General features: G+C 43.0%; 1 protein-coding gene across 1 annotated transcript in view; it reads left to right on the top strand.

Moving 5' to 3' along the window:
• Positions 1-13,009, top strand: part of CACNA1G (calcium voltage-gated channel subunit alpha1 G) — a 484,357-nt gene that overhangs the window by 362,806 nt on the left and 108,542 nt on the right. Inside the window, exons 15-17 of the mRNA XM_032212057.1 lie at positions 4,837-4,930; positions 6,612-6,796; positions 6,973-7,413. Coding sequence (XP_032067948.1) covers positions 4,837-4,930; positions 6,612-6,796; positions 6,973-7,413 — 720 coding nt within the window. The remainder of the gene's footprint in view (positions 1-4,836; positions 4,931-6,611; positions 6,797-6,972; positions 7,414-13,009) is intronic.

Below are 13,009 nucleotides of genomic sequence, written 5' to 3'. Positions count from 1 at the left end.
AATGGACCATCATGCAGAACTCATGCTCTTTCACTGTTTTATGTTTTTCAAGGGCTGAATAGGAATAGAAAGGTGCAGGGGTTCCTATTCATGAATTCCCTGTGCTTAGATGCAAGATACATCTTTTAAAAGTCCACAGCTTGATTGGAGAGAAATGCCTTGCAGATATGCTTATCTATGTAGATACACAAACACACATTTAACTGGAAAAAATAAAGGTCAGTACATTGATGATGTGACCTGGATGCTAATTAGGCAAAATTTTCAGTTACTTTCAAAAGTCTGCGATTGAACATTATCCTCCCAACCAAACCCATTCCACTTTTCAAGTTTTTCTCAAGCATCAAGTGCCATCATGGAGAGCTAAAGCTTTTTAATACAGCAGCATGGGTCTTATTATATTTTGCTGGGTTAATTGCCTTTCTTTCCTGATTTCATAAGGTTTTGTGTGTGTGTGTTTGTGTGTGTGTTATCACCAATTTATTCCTTCTGTTGACTGTCTTTATGAAGCTATCTTGGGTCAGAATTCCCCAAAAAACAGCCTTCAGTCCTTCTGGGCTGTTTTACGTCTGGTTCATATAATAGGTTATTACATTATATTAAGCCACAATTGCTTAATTGTAGTTTCCTTAATAAATCAAAGTTAACTGAGTTCAAATATAATAATTAATCATTAACCATGGCTTATAAGATAAAGTGCTTATACACAAAATTCATTAAACCAAAAACAAATAACAAGTGGCTTAGAGCAGTGTCTTAATATATCACTATTGTCATTTGATTGCCCCAGAGATGGGTTCCAAAATGGTAATAATGCTTGATTTAAAAATGAGGTGAAGAAAGGAAATGAAGGAGAGAAAGACAATTACCAAATCAACATTAAAAAAATTCTGGGATAACCCTCTAATAGAAAAAAAATCTTATGAATTGCATTACCATTCCGGCCCTATGAGTCCCACTCTGAGGCCAGATGGCGCGGGTAATCAGGACCCTGGTCTCAGGCTGTTGTCGCTAAATGCCAGGTCTGTTGTTCACAAGGCTCCCCTCGTCCGGGACTTAATTTTAGACGAGAGGGCAGACCTGGCATGTATTACTGAAACCTGGCTGGGCCCGGAGGGAGGAGTCCCCCTCGTAGAGATGTGCCCAGACGGATTTCAGGTGCTTCATCAGCCGAGAGCCCAGGGAAGGGGTGGAGGTGTGGCTGTTGTTATCCCGGAGTCTTTAGCACCTCGTAGGATCCCTGCTCCGGAGCTTGTTGGGTGTGAGTCCCTGCTGGTAAAGTTGGACCTCAAGGGTCAAGTGGGTTTGCTGTTAACGTACCTGCCTCCCAACAGCGTTGCAGCAGCCCTCCCCTCGCTCCTCGAGTCGGTAGCCGAGCTGGCAATTGAGTTCCCCAGGCTTATGATCTTGGGGGACTTCAATTTGCCTTCACTCGGTGAACACTCTAATGGGGCGCAAGAGTTCATGGCTTCCATGACGGCCATGGGCTTGACCCAGGTAATTCGGGGCCCAACCCAGCGGGTCACATGCTCGACCTCGTATTCCTCTCGGAGCAGTGGACTTGTGATCTTGGTCTGAGGGGTAATGAGATCATACCCCTGTCGTGGTCAGACCACTGCCTACTGAGGCTTGACTTTCGGAGGCCAAACCCCCACTGTAGGGAGGAGGAACCGACCAGGTGGTTCTGCCCCAGGCGACTTATGGACCCTTTGAGGTTCCAGATGGAGCTTGGGGTTATTCCTGATACCCTTGCCCACAGTCCGGTGGAGACTCTGGTTGCTGCCTGGCACTCGGCAGCATCGGAGACCCTTGACCGGATTGCGCCACTGCGGCCCCTCCGAGGCGGCGGATCCCGGAGGCCCCCTTGGTTTACCGAGGAGCTCCGGGAGAGGAAGCGCCGGAGGAGACGCCTAGAGCACCTGTGGAGGTCCGATAAATCTGAATCGAACCAAGCACTCTTAACAACTTGCACCAAGGATTACATCAGGGCACTTAGGGCAGTAAAAAGATCATATATTGCCACCTTGGTTGCGTCCGCTGAGTCCCGCCCAGCCGCCCTGTTTAGGATAACCCGTTCCCTCCTAAATAGGAGGGATACGGGGGACCCCTTGCAGGGTAGGGCTGAGGATTATGTCCAATTCTTAGCGGACAAAGTTGCTCGGTTTCGGTCAGATTTGGACTCCACCTTTGCAGATCCAGCCGAGGCACAAGAGGATGAATTGGTAGATCACCCCTGGGTTGAGTTTCAGGATGTTGCCCCCGGGGATGTGGACAAGGCCATGAGGGCTGTGTACTGGACCCGTGTCCCTCCTGGCTGGTTACTAACAGCAGTGAGGTGACACGAGGCTGGATCCAGGCGGTTGTTGCCGCCTCCCTTCGGGAGGGGCACTTCCCCGCTGCACTTAAAGCGGCGGTGGTGAGACCCCTCCTGAAGAAACCATCCTTGGATCCAGCTGTACTCAACAACTATCGTCCAGTCTCCAACCTCCCCTTCATAGGGAAGGTTGTTGAGAAGGTGGTGGCCTTCCAGCTTCAACGGTCCTTGGAGGAAGCTAGTTACCTTGACCCCTTCCAGTCCGGCTTCAGACCTGGTTACAGCACAGAAACCGCTTTGGTCGCATTGACCGATGATCTCTGGAGAGCCAGGGATGGAGGCCATGCCTCCATCCTGGTTCTCCTTGATCTCTCAGCGGCTTTCGATACCATCGACCATGGTATCCTTCTGCGACGACTGCGGGAGGTGGGGGTGGGAGGCACTGTCTTACAGTGGTTCTCCTCCTACCTCTCGGACAGGTCGCAGTCGGTGTTAGTGGGGGGGCAGAGATCGACCCCTAGGCCCCTAACATATGGGGTGCCGCAGGGTTCGGTCTTATCCCCCCTACTATTCAACATCTACATGAAACCGCTGGGCGAGATCATTCGGAGGCACGGGATAAGATACCACCAATATGCGGACGATACGCAGCTGTATCTGTCCACCCTGTGCCAACTCAATGAAGCGGTGGACATGATGGACCGGGGTCTTGAAGCCGTTAGGGACTGGATGAGGGCTAACAAGCTTGTATTCAACCCGGAGAAGACCGAGTGGTTGTTGTGTTTCCCTCCCAAAAATTTGGTTAGTGCTCCATCACTCAGGCTGGGGGGTCAAATTTTATACCCCTCAGATAGGGTTCGCAACTTGGGAGTCCTCCTGGACCCACAGCTGACTTTCGACCACCATCTGACGGCTGTGACCAGGGGGGCATTTGCCCAGGTTCGCCTGGTGCTCCAGTTGCAACCCTACCTGAACCGGGAGGCTCTCACAACAGTCACTCGGGCCCTTGTGACCTCTAGGCTGGAATACTGCAACGTGCTCTACATGGGGCTGCCCTTGAAGAGCATCCGGCGACTTCAGCTAGTACAGAATGCGGCCGCGCGAGTGATCGTGGGCGCACCTCGGTTCGCCCACATAACACCCATCCTCCGCGAGCTGCGCTGGCTACCTGTTGATCTCCGGGTGCGCTTCAAGGTCCTACTTACCACCCATAAAGCCCTTCATGGCAGTGGATCTGCGTACTTGAGAGACCGCCTCCTGCCAATTACCTCCCTGCGACCTATTCGATCGCACAGATTAGGCCTCCTCCGAGTTCCATCTGCCAGTCAGTGCCGACTGGCAACTACGCGGAGGAGAGCCTTTTCAGTAGTAGCTCCGACCCTCTGGAACGAGCTCCCCATGGAGATTCGTACCCTCACCACCCTCCAGACCTTCCGCACAGCCCTCAAGACCTGGCTATCCCGTCAGGCCTGGGGATAAAGATCGTAACCTGCCCCCACCCGAATGATGAATGTTGTGTTTTATTTTTACTTGCACTGTTTTCATGTTTATTGTTTTATTGTCTTGTACCCCCCCTTCCCTATAAATTGTAAGCCGCCCTGAGTCCCCTCAGGGAAAAGGGCGGCCTATAAATAATAAACTCAAAAACTCAAACTCAAAATTTGATAAAAGAACCTTGACAGTACAGTAAATGCCCATTATTTACAGTCTGTTGATTCTGATTTCACTGTCAGAAGCCAAAAATTATTTTTGAGGGACAGCCCTTCAATTCATCCTAATGATTGGATGAATTAAATCAAGGATAGGCCCAGCTGCAGAATACCCATTCCCCTGAATCATATGGCTAAAATACCAGTAGAAGGCCACTTCAGATTTCATCCTTCTCAACCAGATCTCTGATTAATCAATTTCAAGAGGTAAATGTGAGGGTTCCTTTCAACTATTCAAATGAATGGTTCTGTATTTTATAGGAATCAATCTGAAAAGTATATACAGTATATTTTGATTCAAGGCTGCATTCAATTGACTATAATTTCTGCCTTCTCCACCACCTTCATTTACTCAGTATAAAAACCAAGACATACTTTCAGTTGTCTGGTTAAAACTATTGTGATTGGGCTAAATTATTGATTAGAACAGAACGAGTGATAAATGCTTGGGAATTAAGATGTGTTAGAGTTCCTTTGAAGACCTTGGGGAAAGGGAGGGTGGGAATGTTAGAAGCCTGGGACTTAACTATGCTTCTAGGCTGAGTGTCTAGCAGAATGAGATTAAACCAGTTGTACTTGCTTCTCTCAAGTCTTTAACTGCCCTTTCCAAAAGTGTATTGTGTAGTGAAACTGGACTACAGATGTGGAATTAAATATTTGCATGCCTCATGTTGTGGAAGGTGGTGTCCTACTGTGGAACAGTGATTCTTGTGTTTGGGGTGGGGGAGAAAGAGTCCTCATATTCAGATGGGGAATGGCCAGGTAACTTATCCTATTTTTCCTGCTGGACTAAAACACTTCGTTTTTCTCTAGGGGGATGCTACTAAGTCCGATTCTGAGGGGGAACTTTTCCCCCATAGTTTGGAAGAAGAGTGTGGACTTAAGAAAAATTTTTCAAATCCAGCTTGTAAGTAACAATATGATTGCTGCTGTTTTTCCTGCAAATAAATGTTTTCTATTTGTTACATGAAACTTCATGTATATTTATTTCCTTGCTTGTGAAGTATAAAAAAAAGCAGAGAAAGAAGAATTTTCTCATAACTGAGTCCATCCATCATGCTGCTAGTTGTCCTCTTCTTCTCTTTCCTTCCACCTTTCCCATCATTAGAGCCTTTTCCAGAGAGTTCAGTCTTTATATAATGTCTCAAAGGTGCTTTTTTTTCTTTAAAAGGCAACTGGGCTGGTTTTTTGTTCCTTCAGGAAGGAGAAGAAAATGTTTCGCTTCTCACAAGAAGCTTCATCAGTTCTGGTGGGGGTGGGATGATGAAGTTTTTTGAATGAGAAGCAAAATGTTTTCTTCTTGTTCCTCAAGGAAAAAACAGTTGAGTTGCCTTTTGAATAAAAAAGAAAGCATCTTTGAGGCAACTATGACTGGATGACTGAGAATCTCCATAGACATCTTTATATAATGTGTCTGAATTAGTTTCCTTAGGAATATCTAGATCGGGGTGTCAAACTGGCGGCCTGAAGACCAGATGTGTCATGTGCAAGCCACACTCACCCCAGCTCCACAAAGGGGAAAAACATCAAGAAACGTCACATGACAGCAACTTGATGCCATGAGTTTGATACCCATGAACTAGATGGACTGCAAAAACCTGGATTCATCATTATATGGCAGCAAAGGGGTTGAGATGCGTCTATATTTGTTACTATCTAGGGGCAAAATGTACCAGATTTTTGGTAGTGCACATACAATAGCTGTTGTACCCTGAAAATAAGACCTCCCCGGATAATAAGCCCAATCAGGCTTTTGTGTCTATGCCCTAAAATAAGCCATCCCCTGAAAATAAGCTCTGCCTGAGAATATTGCAACACAGCAGCAGCCATGAGGTGACCACACTCGCTGCCTCCTGTACCTCAAAAATAATAAGACCTCCCCAAGGCCAAGTGCTTATTTCGGGGGTCAAAAGAAAATAAGACCCTGTCTTATTTTCAGGTAAACATGGCATTAACAATGTGTGTGTGTATATGTGTTTATAGCTCAAGTCAATATGATGTAAGAAATGTCTTCAGAAAGATTCTCTTTACTGGAAGAACTCAACAACAATGAGAGAGGACCATGGAATAATGTCGATAATTTTGAATATCATCATACAGTATAAAGCTCATATTTGGGACAAAAATCTATGATAAAGAGTGAAGAGAAAATATTGCTCTGAGTGTATCTTAAGAACGAGAAATCTATGGCTGTCATAGGTTAAAACCCATTAAATCCTGACTTCTGTGATAGAAAAAAAAAAGTGGTTGCAGTTAAGGAACAACAAGAAGACCATTTCTAGCACACCTCTGCTAGATGTGATTGCTGTCCATCTTGCATACTACAGAGAGGAAGCTGGCCTTGATAGTATCTTAAAGTAAGAGTAGGAAAACAGAGGAGTGCTATCAGTAATTCATGAGCATTCATTCATGGTAAAAGGACCAGAGTACCTGGAAAATGAAGATTTGAGAGTCTTGTATTAGAAGATTGAGAGACATAAGAAAGAGGAATGATCAAGACACATGGGAAAGTTGTCTTGATCTTATGAACTCATATGTCTCTGACTATACAGGGCATGATACAAATGTTTCGTTTCTTATTTTTTCAGTGATGGCTCTTTGTGACCGCCCAGAGCTAAAGAAGAGCTTGACTCCCCCACTTATCATTCACACAGCTGCTACACCCATGTCCATGCCAAAAAGTGCTATCCATGGAGAAGTGGCTCAGGACTATGGTTCCCGAAGAGCTAGTGGCATCTCCATGGATCCTAATACATTTGATCTCAAATCCCCGGTATGTCGCTCATCTTCTCCCTTGTATCCTTTACTTCTTGCCATTTTGCTCCCAGTTTGCCAGCATATTTTAAAATTAATTTATTCCAACATTGATATCTTTTTGTCATTGTTAATTGAGTTGTTGCTTCTAGCATTCTGTTGATATCCCTTGTATTCTCACTTGCATCACTTCAGGTCAGTGCCCGGAGTTCTCCACATAGCCCATGGAGTGCAGGAAGTAGCTGGAACAGCCGCAGGTCGAGCTGGAACAGCATTGGGCGGGCACCTAGCTTGAAACGCCGTACAAACCAGAGCAGTGAACATAAATCGCTTTTGTCAGGGGATGGGAAGCAGAGTTCAGAAGAAGGGGACAGCTCGGATGAAGAGCAGTCCAGCAAGACTGGGAGCATCAACGGCTCTATACCTCACCGCATGGAGTCACTAGAAACCAAAGGCTCCTTTGACTTCCAAGATACCCTGCAGGTGCCTTCTCTTTACCGGACCAGCAGCATCCATAGTAGCCACAGCTCTGCAGCAGACTACAATGGCAAAGCCACCTCAAGAGTCTTGATTCAGCAGCTTCATTTGGATGATCCACTCCCGGAATGTGATGACATGGATGATGAAGGCAATTTAGTAAGTGAGAGCCAGCTTACTTGGCACCTTTTTGCTTGTGTTATGATTGCTTGCGATAGAAGAAAGTGAAATGTTTTCCTCGATCCTTGTTAATTTGCAGAAGCATAACATATCATGCCAATATATTCTTATCTATTGGGCACTGACATATTTATTCATGAATAAATAACTGAAGCCTGTGGGCTAGAGAAATTACATGGGTCATAACTTTAATATGCCCATAAGAGATTGTGTCATGTCATCATATCACATATCACAGTATATCACAGTATATAATAATATATCATATTGACAGAGCTAACACAAATACTTAAACTTAAGCAGCCATTTGGCCAGAAATATCTAGAAGTTCTATATGAGGGGCATCAAACTCAAGGCTTGCAGACTGGATCTGGCCCGCAGGGTGCTTAGATCTGACCTGTGGGGCTGCCCTGGAAACAGCAAAGAACCGGCCCACGGTGCCTCCATCAGCAAAAACGGAGTCCATTTTTGCTGGCAGAGAACTCAGGCCACCACAGGTACCCCTGGCACGAGTGACGTCGAGCTGGCCACACCCCCTGTCCATACCCTCCCAGCCCTTCGGAGGTCAAACACAACCCTGATTCTGCCCTCAATGAAATCGAGTTTGACACCCCATTCTATTTGATTCCAACTTCCTATACTTTTTTCTTTACTCTAGCTCTCCACTTGTTATCACATAATCTTCATATGTCATCTTCTTGAATCAGAACTCCAGAACTTTGTCTTTGAGATAGTCTACTATGTAATCACACAAACACAAAAATCCAATTTGGACCTAAATGAATGAGATGCTGGTAATGGCTCTGTTTCCAGTCTCTCCCCCTCAGTTTTCCCATATGTTAGATATTCTGGATTTCAATCACCACAATCTCCAGCCAGCATGGCTAAAATATTGTGGACTGTTAATTCAACTCACATGCAAGATGCCAACTTGGGGAAAAACTGTTGTAGGGGAGAAGAAGATGAGATGGAATAACATTTGGATGCTGACTTTGGGGAACTAGCTATCATAGACATGATGTTATGATAGCTAGTTCCCCAAAGCCAGTATCCAAATGTTATGGATAAAGAGGAAAGTCATAAATCTTCTGTATCATATCAATCATCTGGGTAGATTTCATGCCACCTTCAGCAATTCTTATGCTAAGGAGCATGATTGTCATGGAAGGAGACCTGTGCTCAAGAGGATCTGTGATATATTCAGTTCCAAGCACTGCTGATTTGGAGTGAGGATATTTTAGTATGCACCATCTTATAAATGTTTGTGAGGATTCTTCTGAGATATATTGGCAACTGAGCAAGTAAACAAATAGCTAAATATGCGCTATGGCTTGCAAGAAAGAGGGTGATCACTTGGTTATCTGAGATTCTTACATACAGATATGTACATATCTTTTTCCGTTTCCGTTTCCCTTTTCTGCTTTCATTGGAAAGTAAGGAAAGTAAGGAGAAAAGCATATTGACCAATGCATTGCTGGACACAACCATTCCAGCCATGAGATTGAAAGAGAAGGTAACCTTGGTCAGGATATAATTTTTATAATTAGAGCTGGTTACAGTTTACCAACCTGGTTACAGTTTGGCCTGAGCAAAGGATAAAATGATCCTACTCCAGAAAAAGCAACCTATATTAGTTGTTAAATCTTATTTCATCACAGGAGAAAAACAACTAAAGGTTAAGGGCAGTTTAGGGCTACAGATTGGAGCTGAGCTAGCTGTAACACTCTACTTAGCAGTACAGCTGTGCAACAGAAATCTTTTCTGTTTGGGGATTAGAGAGAATGCTCAGCCTTTTCCTCCAAACTTCTTTTTCACGTCAAAACAGGAAGGAGGAGAGCAAACTCAAGCGCCATTAGCCCAAGAATCTGTGGTTTGTTTGCTAAATGATGTGAGAGGCACCAGCATTAAGTTGATTGCCTTCAGCAAGATATTCTTCACGCACACACAGAAAGAGGTAGAGGTGATATTAGCCTTTTTCCCCCCTTCAAAGGGCTATATAATCTCCTTAATTTCAAGCGGTGATTTCTTCTACCATTAACTGTTATTAGGATTCCTAAGTAAGGGCAAAAATTGCCTCTTTGTCTCATGGGGCCACAGGAATCTTTGTATTAACGTCAGTATAAAAAGGCAGTAGTCTCATTAATGATGGGTTTTTTTTTTCCTGAGCCAGTAAGAAGCCATTTAAGAAATGCTAGTTAACATCAGTAGGCAGGGTATTAAAAACAAGAGAAAAAGTCACTGGCAATTTGAAACTGATAAGGCTACATTAGCTCTACGTGACAGCAAAACTCTGCCATTGGTAGTGGGACCCATTAAATCCCAATGTTGCTCAAGACAACAGAAAAACCATCAGAGATGGTTATGAGGAAGCAAATAGCAAGACAGAAACCTAAAGCTTAAATGTGACCAAGGGCAACTAGAGAGATTGTACATAACACCCATTAGGAAGGAGCATGGTCCTTGGGCACTCGGAAGATGTGGAATGTAACTATTGAAATAACCGTTCTATAGAAACTGGAATGGCGAGCAAGGACTGCATGACAGCATTCTGCTAGATAATGATACTAAATTAATTAGCCTCAAAAACAATTAAGGCTTGATGAAATTGAATCCAATCTGTCAAACTCCAATTCTGCAACATCACATTTAAAAACAACAGTGAAATGAGAAGGAAGACCAGCTTTAATTAGAGAAAATGAATGGGCTGGAAGACTGTGCAGCCAATGCAATCCCAAGTTGCATTAACAGAGGGATACAATCAAGATCAAGTGAGGTACTAATACCACTCTATAAAGCCCTAGTAAGACCACACCTTGAATACTGCATTTGTGGTCACCACACTATAAAAAAAAGATGTTGAGACTCTAGAAAAAAAGATGTTCTTGAGACTGAGGACCAAAGTAGACACACCATTAATTATGCACTTTCATAATAAATAGCAAAAGCAGTATATACTAATGTTTTTGTTAAGTAAATATAGACCAAGTGGACTTTCTAGGAAGGACTCCATTGGTAACTGAAGTACAATAAAAAGCACCCTCCAAAGACTGTTCAGGCTTCCTGTCATTTCCTGTTTATATTGCAAAGTTAACAACTGCAATTGTGTCAAATCTAGTATGGCCCTGAAATATTCAGTAGCTGATTTTTCAGTCTTGTCAATTTTTAAAATGAAGATATTTTAAAAATATCACCAAAGAGGCATCACTTGGTGGAGCAACTCTAAAGGACTTGGAAGAGATATTCAAATGCTACAATGTGTTTACAGTACACCCACAAATATCAGTGTTGTGCAAGCTACAAGGCTGATATTTGCTCCACCAAGTGCTAGCCTATAACACATTTGCCACATACCTCCCAAAGACCAATAAGATCTCACAGGTTGGACCTTCTCTGGGTGCCGTCGACCGGACAATGCCCGCTGACAGCTCCCCGGGGGAGAGCCTTCTCTGTAGCTGCTCCGGCCCTGTGGAATGATCTACCCATAGAGATCCGGACCCTTCCCACTCTCTTGGCCTTCCAAAAAGCCACGAAAACCTGGCTGTTCCGGCAGGCCTGGGGCTGTTGATCAAGGTCCAGCCCCACTTAAACGGAATGTTTGGTGTGTTTTTTTTAAATTGTATCTCTTCTTTATTTTAACTTTTACTTTTCTTTTTGTTTCTGTAAGCCGCCCAGAGTCCTACGGGATTGGGCGGCATATAAATTTATTAAATTGCCAATTGCTAAAAAAATTATTGACTAATTACTGATAGTTCATTCTAAAAGGCTGAATCTATTCACCACTTCAGTATCTTGACTATCTATTCTATGGGTGGAGACTCTACTTGTTGTAATTTGTTTGTTTTTAAATTTAGCCCCATTTTTCACTGTACTCCTTGAATTTTATTATTAGGGCTTATAGATTATTTGCATTTTCAGCTATCAGTGTGGTATCATCAGCATAGAGAGGGCTATAGATTTTTCTTCTAAATATTTTATAACTACACTAATTTCTTTCAGTCCAGTTTCCCTTAATACACATTTGGCATAATAGGTTGAATAAATAAGTGGAGAGTTTATGGCCTTGTCTCACTTCTTTGCCAACCTGGAGCCAGACTGTTTCACCATGTTGCACCTATACTGTATCTCCCCAACCAGGAAAGGTGGTTGGTTGGTGGGACTGATGGATTGATTGATTGAATATTCTTGCTCAAAAATCATCATAATGTTGCACATTCGAGTGAAAAAAAATGGAAGAACAAGAAATTAGTAATAAAATGGTTGAAAAAAATGGAACAACAAAACACTAAACTTAAAAGGCCAGATTTTTTAAAAAAAAATATTGATACCTCTTTTGGAAACAATGAGTGCGAGGTGGAGAGCAATTGTAAATTTAAATATACCACAGTGTGAGTGCAATATAGGGAAAATGAATGGCCCTTACTTACAATTTAATAGCAACATATGGCATTATAAGACAGTCCCTTAATTTATACTACTATAAACCATTAAAACTATTAAGATTTTAAAAAATGAGCAAGAAGGGCCCATTTTTTGCAAAACAGGGGATGCATAGGCTTTGGGAGGCTTGTAGAGTGCTCCTGCACATCTATTTTTGTGAAAAATGGGATGTGCATGGGCGGGTTTTCATGAGGCCAAAAATGCTGCATTCGGTGTATAATACGGACCCAGATTTTCTCCCTTTGGGGGGGAAAAGTCATACTCCAAAAAATACAGTAATTTTTCTTCTGCTAATTAATCTGATAGAATAAAATAAAATAGTTTGAAAGAAAAAAACTATTAAGATTAAAATCATTATCTTGAGCAGAGCCCAGAAAACAGTTCAGATCTTTCAATATTGATATAATATGATCTCCAAATAACACACTCAAGTACAATATTTTGTACATCTAACCATCTGCTGTTCAGAGTGAGCCCTTTTAAGTTCATGATAATCATATAGATATGATCAAACTAGGATTTAAAGAAAAATCAGATCAACTCAGTTAAAATTAAGCTAGTACACTAAGTACGGCTGTTCAACTACACCCCTTTCTGTTTCGCTCTCCCAGAAAATCAACATCAGTAAAATGTCAAGGACACTCTCAAACTGTGAACCTGATCTTTTAGGATTGCCAATTTCTGGAACAGCTTCACTCCCAAATTTTTATGCCTGCCTGTCGTCTGATCAGAAGCACTTCTGCTTTATTTAGTACATTTCTAGAATGGAATGGAATGGAATGGAAACTCTGAAGGCTTTTAAAAAAATCCCTGTCAATAACAGGTGGCCCTCAGGCTACCTCCTTACATTAGGCAACTGTTTGTACTTTGAATTGGTCCCCCAAGTTCCAGTATTGCAGCATTCCCACAGACATGCATTTGCAAGCTAGGCACTCAGCACCTAGATCAAAATTATGACATTATGCAGTTACATCCCAAAGGTGCTTTTTCAAGAGGCAATCGAACTTTCTGTTTTTTTCTCTGAAGATGTTTCGCTTCTCATCCAGGATGCTTCTTCAGCTCTGACTGGATGGTGGGGAAGTCAGAGCTGAAGAAGCTTCTTGGATGAGAAGCTGACATTTTAAAAAATGAAGCAGGT

The sequence above is a fragment of the Thamnophis elegans genome, chromosome 2, assembly GCF_009769535.1.
Source record: "Thamnophis elegans isolate rThaEle1 chromosome 2, rThaEle1.pri, whole genome shotgun sequence".
Lineage (NCBI taxonomy): Eukaryota > Metazoa > Chordata > Lepidosauria > Squamata > Colubridae > Thamnophis > Thamnophis elegans.
This window is presented reverse-complemented; position numbering and strand designations above follow the sequence as displayed.